Genomic DNA, 14,799 nt, shown 5'->3' on the forward strand with positions numbered 1-14,799 from the left:
TATTTTCTGCATGACTCTAGAGAGCTTTCATTACTTCATCTACCTGTTCATATCCTTTGGCCATTTATTAATTGGGGATATAGAATAATAATACAATCAATTTGGATTCTTATATATTCAACTCATTTCTCTATGTATTTGAGAAATTAGGCCTTTATTAGATACTTATGAAAAAATTTTGCACCATAATGATTACTGTGTATTACTTTCCATCCTATTTACCCAGATTTAGTTTCTGACCCCCCACCTCCCCCAATTTGCCCTCCTTTCTATTAGCCCCTTCTCTTAGCCCCTTTCTTTCCGACTTTCATCACTCATCATAAGTAGCAAAAGTAGCTCTTCCAAACCTTTTCATCTCTCCTCATGGCTTCCCTTCCCTCCACCATCTCAGCTAAGAACCCTACCTTGTAGTTTACTAAAAAAAAAAAATCAAGGACATTCACTGAGAGTTCCCTCTTCTCCATTTCATTTCACTCAGATGCCTATTTCCTCCTCACCCTTTCTCCTTGTTGAAGCAATCCCCTATACATGTACAAATGATCCCTTTTCAACTTGTCTACTCCAGCAGATTGCTCCCATTATCATACCAACTCATTCACTTATCTTCGACCTCTCCCTGTCTACTAGCTGCTTTCCTACTATCTACAAATATGTCCACATCTCCCCATCCTCAAAAAATCATCATTTGTTCCTTCTATCCTACTTAACTGTCATTCCATATCTCTCCTGCCTTTTGTGGCTAATCTTCTTTAGAAGACTTGCTAAAGTAGGTACCTCTACTCTTCTTTATTCTCTACAGTTTGGCTTCTTTTTCATTCACCAAAACTTCTCACGTCAAATTTAGTAACAATTTTATAATTGCCAAATTTAATGGTCTTTTCTCAGCCTTCAGCCTTCATGACCAGGTTCTGACACTGTTAATCACACATTTCTCCTTGATACTCTCTTTTCTCTAGGTTTTTGGTATAATACTTTCTCCTGGTTCTTCTAACTACCTCAATTTCTGCTAACAATGAGTGTTCCACATGGAGTAAGGGGAAGGGAATAAACATTTATATACTGCCAGGCACTGTGTTAAATGTTTTAAAAATAGTATCTCATTTGCTCTTCACAGCAACTCTGTGAGGTAGGTGCCATTATCATCCCCATTTTGCAGTTGAGAAAACTGAGATAAACAGAAGTTGACTTGTCCAAGGTCCCATAGCTAGTAAATATCACCCTGAGTATTCTGTTTTCCCTTTATACTATTTCACTTGGTGATTTCATTAATTCCCATGGATTCAATTACTATCTCTCTGCTGATGTTTCTCAAATTTATGTATCCAGCCTCAATTTCTCAGCTGACCTCCAGTTTCCCATCTTGAGCCACCTATTACACATTTTGAAGTAGGTGTTCTGTAGAAACCTTACAATCATGTTCAGAACTGTACTCATTATTACTCCTCCCCCCTTGAATCTTTCCTTGTTACTAAACTTCCTAAACTTTCCTGTTACTGTTGAGGGCACCATCATTCTTCTAGTCACCCAGACTTGCAACTGAAGTGTAATCTTTGACTCCTCACTCCCTCTCATTCCCTATATTCAATCTGTTGCCAAGGTCTATTGATTTTACCTTTATGATATCTCTTACATACATCTCCCTTCCCTCCTATGACACTGCTGCTGTGGTGTGGACCCTCACCACTCACATCTGGACTATAATAGCCTGATGATTGATTGGTCTACCTGCCACAAATTTTTCCCATTCCAGTCTAATTTCCACTCAACTGTCAAAGTGATCTTCCTAAAATGAAAGTCTGACCATGTTGCTCCTCTACTTCATAAGTTGCAGCAGCTCCCAATTACTTCCAAGATCAAATATAAAATCCTCCATTCAAAATTCTTCATATCCTGCTCTATTTTCTTCTGTCAAGTCTCCTTACACTTTACACCAAACCTTCCATACTCTGATACAATGTCTTTGATCTCCTTGCTGTTCCTTGAAAAAGATACTTCATAGCTTACTCCAAGTATTTTCACTGGTTGCCCTGCACACCTGGAATGTTCCCCCTGTTTATCTCCAACAAAATCTATATATGTCCAGCCCCAATACTCTTCTTGAACTCTAATCCTATATCGATAGCTTCTTAGTGCTACCTACACCTGGTTTTCCTATGAGCATTCAAACTCAACATATATAATACAGTATTCATTATCTTCTCCTGTAAGCTAACTTCTCCAAACTTTCAGTAAGGTCACCACCATCCTTCAAATTCCAGGTTTAAAACTTTAGTTGAGCTTAACTCTTCTTTCTCTTTAAACACTCACATCTAATCAGTAGACAAATCTTATTAGTCCTGCCTTAATATTTCTTGTATCAGTCTCCATCTCTCCAAACACAGACTCTAATTTCAGCACCTCTTTCCTAGATTTTTGAAGTAACTTTTGAAGTAACTTTGTTTTCTTTTATCCAATGAGACAACATGTAAAGCAGTTTGCAAAATTTAAAGGGTTATCATATTGAAGAAGATGTGATTCCATTGTTAGCAATATGAGTAAGCACATTGTAAGTGCTTAGACAACTTCCTAAGCTTACTCCTTACTGCCTTAGAAAGTTGTCAGAAGTGCTGACAGGGTCAGTGACTTGCACAAGGTCACAGAGCCAGTATGTGTCAGGGATGGAACTTTTCTGAACCCAGATCTTCTCAACTCTGAAACTACCTCTCCACTATGCTAGGTAGTTTTTTTTTAATGTAAAAATGTCAGCTATGATTATTTGCTATTATTATTGTTATCATTCTCTCTGCTTCTAATCTCTCACCTATCTTTCTAAGACCCAGGCCTGCCTATGTCACTCCCTTGCTTAAAAGCCTTAAGAAGCACCCTAATGACTCTAGGATGAAGTACAAATTGCTCAGCCTACCATTCAATGCCTTTTATCACCTGGCTCTTGCCTACCTTTTCTACCTTATTTCTTCCTACTCCCCTACATAGACTATGTTCTAGCCAAACTAGCTTTTCAAGAATTCAAAACTACAACTTCTGCCTCTGGAGTATTGCCTTCCTTCTTTCTCTTCTCCTCAATTTGCCTTGTATTATATTCATTTACATGTTGTATCCCTATCAGTTATCCCTTCAAGAGAAAGAACTATTTTACTTTTGTTTCTGTATTTCTAGGGATTAGCTAATGAATTTTAATAGATAACAAACTTGAGTCAAGGCTGTTATATTTAATAAAATACTTACCAATATCTTTTTGTGAGGAGACAGGATTTAAATTTTCTGAAGAATAATTTTCATCAAACTGAAAAATAATTTCCATTAAATTTAACAGTGAGAGCAACATAAAATAATTATAAAACACATATTTGAAACTAAATACAAGTATAAGGCAGTCCTTTGTGGTTTTTCACATTGGTCTTAATCCTTATAAGGATTAGGTAAGGAGTAAAAAAAAACACAATAATTAATTGGCCTTAAAACTACCTCAGAGGTAACATGATACATACTCATTTTTATGTTGATCCTATTAAAAATGGTAAGTATTCTATAATAAGTTTAGCAATAACAAGTGCTAGTGAAGTAATGACAACAATTATATTCACTTATACTATTCTGAAGGAATGCTTTTAGATGTAGCACTTGAGATAGAATGATACCCAATAAAATTATAATCTAGAAGCAATTTATAATGCTTTTGCCCTATATGTAATTCCATAAAGTTGAATTTATATATACATATATGTACATATATAATTTCAAAATTGATAATTTAAGTGATTGATAAATACTTGCAAAATTAAAAAAAAACATAAACTGTGAAGCAAGATGGAAAAAAGTCACAAAATTTTTAAATGATAATGCCACTACTCAAAATGTTTTTGGATCTATCTCTTTAGAATTGTCTCCAGACTTTTTATTTGTTTGACTATTCTGTATGATAACAAAATTTTAAGAGTATATTTGCTTTTCTGAACATCTAAAATTAATTAAGAGCTAAATACTCTGAATAATAAAATAAGTGATCAATCTACGTAAAATACTTTGCTAAACTATTCTCTGAGAGATAAGGAGGCAAAAGATATATACAGGCAGTGTTTGAAAGAAAAATGCAAACTATCAATAACTATATGGAAGAATTTTCTAAATCACTAATAATAATAGAAAGGTATACTAAATTTCAACTCCCACAATATAGACTGAAAACTAAAACAAAGGATAAATTTTGGAGGAATTGTGGAAGGATAAGTGGAACTATAAATTGGTCCATACTATGTATTCTAGAAAAGCAATTTAGAATTAGACTAGAAAACTACAAAGACTAGAAAAGTCACTAGCATATATATATATATATATATATATAATTCCAAAGAGGTCAGAAAAAAAGTGAAAGGTCTTACATATCCATAAATATTTGTAGTAGCACTTTAAAAAAATCTTTTCCCACGGTTACATGATTCTTGCTGTCTCCCTGCCCTCCTCATTCACCCCCTCCCAGAGTTGATAAGCAATTTTGCTAGGTTATACATATATTATCAATCAATTCCCATTTCCATATTATTCATTTTTATAAAAGAATAATCTTTTAAAACCCAAATTCCAAATCATATATCCATATAAACAAGTGATAAATCATGTTTTCTTCTGAATTTCTATTCCCATTCTTTCTCTAAATGTGGACAGCATTCTTTTTCATAAGATCCTCAGTGTTGTCCTGGATCATTTCATTGCTTTTAGTAGCAAAGTCAATCACATTTGATTGTCCCACAATGTTTCAGTTATGTATATAACGTTCTCCTGGTTGTGCTTATTTCACTCTGCATCAGTTCATGTAGGTCTTTCCAGTTCTTATAGAAATCAAGCAGCTCATTATTCCTTACAGTACAATAGTATTCCAACACCATCATATACCACAATTTGTTCAGCCATTCCCCAATTGAGGGCCATTCCCTACCTCATTTTCCATTTTTTTTTGCCACCACAAAAAGTGCAGCTATAAATATTTTTGGACAAACAGAACCTTTCCCATTTTTTTTATCTCTTTGGGATGCAAACCTAGTAGTGGTATTGCTTGATCAAAGGACATGCATTCTTTTAAAGCCCTTTAGGGCTTTAAGTAGCAGCACTTTTTGTGTTAAAGACCTGGAAACAAAAAGGTATCTATCAATTAAGACAACATAGAATTTAAAAAACAAAATATTGGTTTCTGATCTTACCTGATCTGGTAAGTTTTCATTTCCAAAATCAGAAGACTCAAATAAATTAAATCCAGGTGATACAGAAGAGCCCATGAGAAAAGAAAATGCAGGTGGTGTCTTTTGTGATTTGCCTTCAAGTCCTATATTTCTGAGCCTATTATATAAACAGATAAGTTACTGTAATAGTCTTATAAACAAATTTTAAAGTAAGATTTATCTCAAACATGTCTGGACATACTCATCTTTTATTTAATTGTGAATAAACCATTAGGAAAACTTTCTGATTAATCAATCAGAAAGCATTTATTGAGCACTTATGTGCCTAGCACTATTCTAAGTACCTGGGAAACACAGAACACAGTCTTAGTTTCAGTCAATTTACTACAAGAATAAAACCAATTAAAAATTAGAAAACAATAGTAGAATGTAAGAGTTAAGAGAAGGGAAAAATCAGGGAGAGTATGAGCAAGTAGGTCTTGATCTGGGCCTTCAAGGATGAATAACATTTAAATAAATAGGAAAGATATTAGGAAGAACATATCATGCTGTGGGAGCAACATAAGCAAATACATGGTAAACAAAGAACAACATGGTATAAAGGGAAAATATTGAGGGGATTAAACATAGAATCAGTGAATCTGAGAATTAGAGAGGGAATATAGTAGTTGTCCTCTAGTCTATTCCGAACATGAAGGAATCTCCACTATCACATATCCCCCAAGTGTATGGGTATTCAGAGCAAATAATGTGTTATGGAGTGATGAAAAATAAAGCTCTTTACTTTGGGTGGGATCTATCACTGAGGTCCTTAAAAATCAGTCAAAAAAGTTTGGTTCAAATGACATATAGATTCTTAAGAGAGAATATAACAAAAATTATGTTTTAGAATGATTAGAGTCATAGTTTCCTCCACTAAAGTTCTACTCTGATGCCTTATGACAATCATCTTGGGTTTTCAAAAGCTTATGCCAACTTAAGAGAAAATTATGATAGATCCCACCAAATTGGAAAGGCTTCATGAAAAAGGATATATGACATGTATAGTCATGACAAAGAGGGATCTCTCATCCAGATTAGCCTAGCGAAATTCAGAGAAATTCATTACTAGGTATTTTCAGTGGGGTGTTTGATAGATTGCAACTGTAGTTTCATGTTCTATAACATGAACAAAGCAGCTGGGTGTGGGACTTGTCAGTGGGCTAAACAATAATGCATGTGATGGTATCTTTTGTTTATTCTGTATGAAATCACTAATCTATAATAGCATAGAGGCTATAATTAGTCTCCTTTGATATAAGGAAGGCTCAGATGAGGTAATTCTGTCTACTAATGCAATCATCACTTTGGCTGCAAATTATAGTCAAAAAATGTATCCCAAGGCACTGAGAGGTTCAGTGACTTGCCCGGGGTCCCACAACCAGTCTATGTCTGAGGCAGAATTTGAATCCAAAACTTCATGGCTTCAAAATCAGCTCTCCTTTCACAGTTGTTTCCTCAGGATAATTAAATCTAATAGTGAGGAAATGTAATGCTAAACATGTTAAATCAGTAGCTAGAAGAACACAACTTCTTAATTCTAATATTGTCTTTCTCTTTGATCTTGATTCAGTAACTTGTTTGCATTTGTTAATGCAAACAAGTATAAAGTATACTTTTATACTTTATACTAAGTATAAAAGAGAAAACAATTCACCTCTGTTGAGTTCTTTGGAATTTTTATATAAATATCTATAAGCCCTAAGGTGTATTGTTTTTATATTAATTATACTTATAAACTAAAGCATATATTTAATACAAATAATGAAACATAATGGGAAACAAAATCCTACAGTTCAGATGAAGGACTTTTAGAAAACTCTAATTTCTCCCCATGTTCAGGTGTTTTCAAAAAATCAGGAGTTCTTAAAAACTGAGGCATTTCAGGAGTGCTTGTTAATTTTTCAGGGCTTCCTTCAGTTTTGTCATGATTATCCTCCACTGATTTTCCCAGGTATTCTGTGTGGCCACCCTGTCAATTCACAATGCATAGAAAACTATCAGATAAATTTTATAGCATAAATGAAATTACATGAAAATATTTTGAGTCCTTATGAATAAATAAGTTATAGTAATTCACAATGAAGACAAAGGAACCCCCAAACCAATTCAACTAGCAAACATTTGATCTCATCAACACCATATGGTAGACAGAGGTAAGACTACTAATGTAAATGTAAATGTAAATGTAAACTCATTAGTGAGGCTGAGACAAGCAGAACAGTGAACAAACCCCCCAAACTATTCCATATAGATCTAGAAATTGCACTAAGCTAATCTGGATGGACAAAGTCACAGTGAATCATTTTTCCAGTCTAGGTCATAGATGTCTAGGGAGATAGAGAGGTCTATGGATATTGGGGATAGGAACTGGCCAGGAGCCCCATGGAACACTGCAGAGCATAGGGAGAAACCCCAAGGCAAGAGGAGGTCTAAGCCCTCTACTGGGACATCATGATAGAAGACAGGTGGCAGCTTTGTTATCCACTGCCTAGTTCCAGGTTGAAGATTTTAGAGCAGACCGAATGATGAGAGGACTTACATTCATAGGTGGCATTCCTGGGTAGAGAGGCCCTGAACTATGTATGAAGAAATAGATAAAACTTCAGAGAAATAACTCCAGGGCAGCAATCCCAGACCCAAGGGGATTTGCAGTACTTACATTGCTATCACTCTGAACCAGCAGATGCACTCTAGCACCCAGGGAGAGGGGACTTCAATGGGACCAGCTGCCACCTGACAGCTTTTTCCATATAATTCTGCTCTTAAGAACAAAAGCTCCTGAAGTTCATAGCAACCTAGGCAGCTACCTCAGTAGTTTGAGAATAATTTCCAGATCATATATGGATGATCAACACTATAATTATTCCACATATATAATCAGGAGCTGATGATTTAAACTAAATATTCAAAATTGAATTATGCTATTTTTTCTCAAACTTAATTTGATAGTTTATATGTTTAAAGTTTTTTAATAGATTTGAAGAAATCTGAATGAAATAATTAAGTTACTTACTTGTAGGGTATCTGTGGAATCTTTTAATTTTTTTTCTGTTTCCTTTATGCCACCCTCAGAATCTGTGTTTGTTAAACAAGAACATACAACTATTGTTTGCATAATATAGCAACTTCTTAAAAAGAAGAGTTTGTCAGGAAATGAAAGTTAAAGGTTCTACTCTCTAAGATTTATAGAATTCTTTTTTCTTTCCAATCTAAGTTACTTGTATGCCTTGCAAGATGTAAGACATTCTGCCATCTTTCTAGTCTGTGTAAGAATTAAAACTCATGCAACTGCCATCCTTTAACTGCTCCAGAGGCTTCTACTCTTTGCTTCCAACCTATTTCTACCTAGTCTCATTCTGCCACTGAATGAAGATTACATAAGGGTAGAACAAAATGTATATAAGAGAAAGATTTTTGTCCTCTCTGTATGCAGCATAAGTGACACCATTTCACTGCTGTATGACAAATTAATCTTCTGCACACTGTTGGAAGGAGAGATAAACTAATAATAGTGTGGCAAATTATTTAACTGAATTTAATAACAATAATAAAACACTTATTAAATCATCAGTATAAATCTTGCTATCTGGATTTTTCTAATGTTTTTACAATACAAAGAATGTGGCATTTTTAATGACACCAATATCAAGACCTATTTAACCTTCAAATAAGACGATGTTAGGCAATTGAAAAAACTGACGCTATTATCTTTTATATTATTGAACTAATTTTAATAACTATGGAAGCTCAATCAAATAGAGGGACCAAAAGCTAAATATATCTGCCTATGCTCAAAAATCAAAGAGAAATTCAGCTATGATAGAAAAAGAAATCAATGAGCAATGAGCAAGGAAGAATGTCATACAAATAGAAAAAATTGTCATATAAGCAAATAGCATTTCTTTGACGTTTCCTGTCAAATGTACCACAACATATTTATTTACTTTTAAAAGTCAATATTAGTTGTAGAGAATAATTTGTCCTCATTAATACATAGGAAAAAATATGAACAGCAGATACCTGTACTTCCTTTGTCAAACATTAGCTTATAGTCTGATTGCTTCTGAAGAGTCAATAGTCTAAAATGTACAAATAAAAGTTTCTGTTAACTTATTGTTGATTTAAATAATCAAAGCATTTCTGATTTTAGAAAATTACCTTAATTGTAGCAAGTTTTGAGTACTTTTAAGAGATGAAACTTGAGAATATTTATTCATCATGGATTCATCAAATTCCTGCACAAAATGAATACAACATCTGAAGTGTCTATATGATTATTATTTAAAAATCTGAGGTTTTTTTAAAGGGGAGGTCGTGCTTTTCATATGGCATTGCCACTGGAATACCCTACATTTAGGCAAGGTCATCACAATTTAATTAGATGCTAAATACAAAATGCTGTGTAAGGTGCCAAATTTCATCATCTTTGTTCTAAAGGACATTACATACAATCTTACTCAAGGAGACAAGGCATTGTTATTTACAATAGCTCACATGTACCTAGAGCTAGTGATACATATTCTAATTGTCATGCCTAGTTTAGACTACAAAACAAACACACAAAAATGTACACTATTTTGGCATTTACACTCTCATTGTTTTTTAGGCAATGCTTAATTCTTACTCTCTTTATATATATATAAAAAAAAAAAAGATGAGATACCGGTGTTGGTGTTGCCTTTCTCTCTGGTCTGAAGTCAATCTTGGCAAGTGTTGAATAGCTCAATGAACTTTCTTCTTTTTTATCTAAGTAATACATAATTAAATTTAGATTATTTTCAAAAAAGATTTTCCTATACCATGTCTTATAACCCTGTGAATTAATAATTTAAGAAAAAAGAGGCTTGCATATGGCAGTGAATTAAAAGTGAAGATGTTATATAACCCTAAGTAATTATTCAACCTTTTACTCTCTAAATTTAACTAGGCATAGGGTCCAGACCTATTTTTTCATTTCATTGTAATTTCATTGCTATAGGGAATTCTCAGATGAGGAAATGCCCTCTACCAATGCAAGTCAGCATCTTCTCTACAACTCAGAGTCTTAGGATAGGGTCTTAACTTGAGGTCAGTGAATTTGTAGCAGTTTAAAAAATATTTTTATAAATATATGTCAGTATAAATGGTTTTCTTTGTAATCCTTTGTATTTTATTTTACACATCTAAAAACTTTATTTTGAGAAAAATTCCATATCCCACACTGGAGTGCCAAAAGGTCTGTGAAACATAAAAGGTTAAGAAGCCCTGTCTTAGAGAGGTTAAGGGACCTATCTAGAGTCACAAAACCTGTATGAGGCAGAAGCAAGTCATAATCTGAGGACTTTCTTTTCAAGTCAGTTTACTATACATGATGCCATGCTATCTCTATAACACTTATCTTTATTTATGAATGATAATTAACATGATTACAGTTCCTGATGAAATACAAATAGGCTGGCAAAAATTCAATTTTCAAGGTAAGCAATGTAAGAGATTGTGAGGAAAATCAATATCCCTATTCACAGATGCCAGTGATGCTATGGATGAATTGATCTTCAGACACATTAAAAGGAGCCAGCCTAAGAAGTATTAAGGACCAAGTCCTTAGCAGTCTGGACACTGCACTTCTGCTTTCCAATTTAATTCAATTCAATAACCACTTAATATGAGCCTATTATACTCAAGGCATTGTGATGTATACTGAAAATACAAAGACAAAAATATAGTTCCTGCCCCTGAAAAGCTTACATTCTGATATAATTTACATAGAAGTTTATAATTTGTTCACAGGACTCCAAAAGAAAAAAAAAATACTTCTAGTAGATAAAATGATTTCCCCTTTCCTGGCACTTATACAAGCAGAGCACAATTCCTGGTATGTGACTGTACTAGTCTCTCTCAAAAAAAAACATACAGGCAGGGGCAGCTGGGTAGCTCAGTGGATTGAGAGTCAGGCCTAGAGACAGGAGGTCCCATATTCAAAGCTGGCCTCAGACGCTTCCCAGCTGTGTGACTCTGGGCAAGTCACTTGACCCCCATTGCCTAGCCCTTACCACTCTTCTGCCTTGGAACCAATACATAGTATTGATTCCAAGATGGAATGTAAGGGTTTAAAAAAAATACAGGCACTTAAAACAAGAGGCTCATTTGCTTTTTACCTTCCCAACCTAGAGGACAAAAATGGGCTCAATATACTATTTAAAAGATATCTCACACTGAAATCTATCAAAAGGGTTCCTTATTTATTTCTTTATATTAAATATTCTGACTTTTAAATTATATAATGCTTTATTCTGTGAGAAGCAGTATGGTATGGTGGACAGAGAGTCAGTCTTTGATAAAAGAAAGGAAGAAACATAATTGAATTAGTCAAACTTTACCTGTTCCTCTTGGTTCTGGGAAATGTCTTTCATTCCCTACAGGTTTAACTAATTTCTGAGAATTATAAGGAAGAAATAGTTTACTATTTTGAAGATCCTCATTTAATTCACAAATACGTCCATGTTCTTCAAAAATTCTAAAAGAAAAAATTCAGTTAAAATGTTAAAAATTACTCAGTATAAAAGGATTTAGAATAGAATCTTAGAGAAAAAGCACTGGCTATGGCATCAGAGAACCTGGGTTCAAATCACAGATTTCCTCCACTGTGGGCCTCAATTTTCTCATCTGTAAAATAAGGTAGCTAGATGAAAAAATATTTTTCCAGTTCTACATCCTATGACTATGACCATATGGTCTGATCCTTTCGTTTTACATATACAGATAAATGAAGTAGAAGAACAATTAAGTAGCTTGCCCACAGTCACACAGTCAATGGAAAAACTAGGACTACATTCCAAGACTTCTTACTGGCTTCTGTGCCATTTCCATAACATTATAATTTCCTTATTTCTTTGTAATTCAATTCAATAGACATTTATTAAGCACCTACTCTATGTCAGACACTGTGCCAAGCACTGTGGATAAAAAAAGAAACAGTTACTACCCTCAAGGAACTTACAATCTAATGTGGGAGACAATATGCAAACAAATACATACACAGCAAGCTATATACAGAATAAATAGGAAATAATTAACAGAGGGAAAGCACTGGAACAGAGGGATTCAGAAAGGCTTCCTGTAGAAGGTGAGATTTTAATTGAGATTTAAAGAAAGCCAGGAAGTAATTAATCAGAGAAAATAGGGAACAGCACAATAGGCTTTCAAATGAATTTATTTTTAAAGCCTACAATTTATACACACACACACACACACACACACACACACACACACACACACACACACACACACAAAACAAAAAACCCTGTGTGCCAGAGTTTCAAGGAAGTTAAAAGTTAAAAGGAAAGAATTTTAGAAATAGCACAATGAAGGAAATTACTATTAAACTACTAGGGATGAAGATAGCAAATGGACTTATAATTTCATTAGTACTACCAGATGGGGAAAATCCCTCTATTAATATAGATTGGTATTTTTCTCTCCAACTTGGTCTTAGAGAGTTGGGGGTGGGCAAAAAGAAGAAAAGTGATTTGCCCAGGGTAACATAGCCACTTTGTGTCAAAGATTAAGAGTTACACATACTAGTCCACTAGTCTTCCTGATATTGAAGCCAGTTTTCTATTAGGCCATGCCTTGCCTATTAAAATTATTATTGAACAATAGAAATTTTTAAGGATCAAGATGAAATGATCACCTTCATTTTTTTTAAACTGAGAAACAAGATATCTGTCAATCAAAAAATCTGTGAATAAAAATAACATTGCCAGAGCAAGTCTACTAATTATAAAGCATTTATGCATGCCTGAAAAGTCATTTGTAAATTGATATTCTCTATATTATTAGCTATTTCCAACATTAAAATTCTTTATGAAATTGAAGAGGGAAAGTGATGAGTCCTGGTGTAAGGAAGTAGCAAAGATTTGAACTTGTAAAAGCAGTACTGAAACAGCAAGGAAGGTCATGAGAGAGGAACCCAAGGATGTGGAAGGAGGGGATGCATTAGAGGAGAATTTGGAGGTTCTCCAGAAACTTGAGCAGTAATATTTGTGCTGTCTCTGGCAAAACTATTTCTTTTTTTAGTTTCCTGGAACCCCTCTACCTCCAGCATCTCTTCTGTCTTCCATTCAATTCCAGAAAAACAAAAACATATCATAGCTATCACTTTTTGTTACTCTTTCACTCAACTGGCTACTGTCAAGAGAGGAAAAACCAGTTGTTTTGTTGAAGTGTCAAAGAAAAGTAGATACACTACTTTCTTTCACCAGGGTTCTTCTTGCAGGACCCTTACTTTCAGTAAGTATTTGATAAATTTATATTTGATAAAATGTATGTATGAATGTATACAGAATTGGAATTGAAAGCTTTTGACATAAAAAAACATCAGGGGAGTAATAGTGGGGAAGAACTCATTATGGCAGATGAGATAGAGGTAGATAAACTTATCACTATGTCTCTGCTGCTATACTATTTCTGTGTCTCCACACAATCCTTACTTCCCCCTAATCTCTTAACCTATGAAACACTGGTCAATTTAATTTGTAACATGCATAAGTTAGTTTCTTAATTATGAAAATTGCTTTTCAATCAAATGAAATATAATCTTTGTGGTATAAAATACAAGAACCCATAGAAAAATAGACCCAATGACTATAACAATGTAAATGAAAAGATAAAAGTCAAATTCTGAGTAATTTAAAAATTTAAGCAAATCCCTGAGAACAGAAAAAGAAACATACACACCTTCCCTCCATCAGAGAAGTGAGGTACTACCATTAAAAAGCTATGAAACTCTAAGTGAGTATATTTGTATATAAAAAGGAATAAGGTAGAACAATTGATAAAGACAATGAATCTCCCCCCCCCTCCATAAATCTCTTTTGCCACCCATTCATTTATAAGGAAGATTAGGAAAGACATACAGTTTAAAAACTGGAACCCTAAGTCACAAAATTGTTTGGTGACTACTGGGTATATGGCCATTTCCTGATTTATGGTCCAAATTGTAGAGCTACACATTTTAAAAAATGTATTGGTTACCATAAGTTAGGGAGAAATCTCTCATGAAGGGGACCTGGTCCTATACCAAGAAATCAAAAGTAATAACTATGAGAGCATCTGTTTGTTGGAATAACTCTTTGTTCTATAAGAACTCTTGCTCTTTGTTACACAGGAAAACTGTCTCCTTTTGAACTTTCTGGGTGTCCACCCCGCTGACTGATGTTAGATATATTTTTGAGAAATTGTTTATAAGATGTATTTACTTAGCTATTTCAGTATATGCTTTTCCTTTGACTTAAGTACGTCCTTTCAGGAGACCTGCAGAATACTTTGAGCCAGGAATAAGTGTCCTCTAAGGACATCTCTGTGAAGTAACTGATACAGAAAAGTCACAGACACACCGAGAAAAAGCAACTGCCTGAATACAGAGGTTGAGGGGACATGACAGAGGAGAGACTCTAAATGAACACTCTAATGCAAATACTATCAACAAAGCAATGGGTTCAAATCAAGAAAACATCTAATGCCCAGTGGACTTACGCGTCGGCTATGGGGGGTGGGGGGGGGGAGGAAAAGAAAATGATCTATGTCTTTAACGAATAATGCT

General features: G+C 34.2%; 1 protein-coding gene across 2 annotated transcripts in view; it reads right to left on the minus strand.

Moving 5' to 3' along the window:
• C1H14orf39 (chromosome 1 C14orf39 homolog) overlaps positions 1-14,799 on the minus strand; it is a 58,022-nt gene that overhangs the window by 22,884 nt on the left and 20,339 nt on the right. For both annotated transcript variants that reach the window (XM_007472971.3, XM_007472972.2), the window contains exons 10-17: positions 11,576-11,712; positions 9,880-9,962; positions 9,375-9,451; positions 9,237-9,295; positions 8,230-8,291; positions 7,007-7,185; positions 5,196-5,331; positions 3,226-3,283 (exon numbers count right to left, since the gene is read on the minus strand). In XM_007472971.3, coding sequence (XP_007473033.3) covers positions 3,226-3,283; positions 5,196-5,331; positions 7,007-7,185; positions 8,230-8,291; positions 9,237-9,295; positions 9,375-9,451; positions 9,880-9,962; positions 11,576-11,712 — 791 coding nt within the window. The remainder of the gene's footprint in view (positions 1-3,225; positions 3,284-5,195; positions 5,332-7,006; positions 7,186-8,229; positions 8,292-9,236; positions 9,296-9,374; positions 9,452-9,879; positions 9,963-11,575; positions 11,713-14,799) is intronic.

The sequence above is a fragment of the Monodelphis domestica genome, chromosome 1 (assembly GCF_027887165.1).
Source record: "Monodelphis domestica isolate mMonDom1 chromosome 1, mMonDom1.pri, whole genome shotgun sequence".
Taxonomy (NCBI): Eukaryota; Metazoa; Chordata; class Mammalia; order Didelphimorphia; family Didelphidae; genus Monodelphis; species Monodelphis domestica.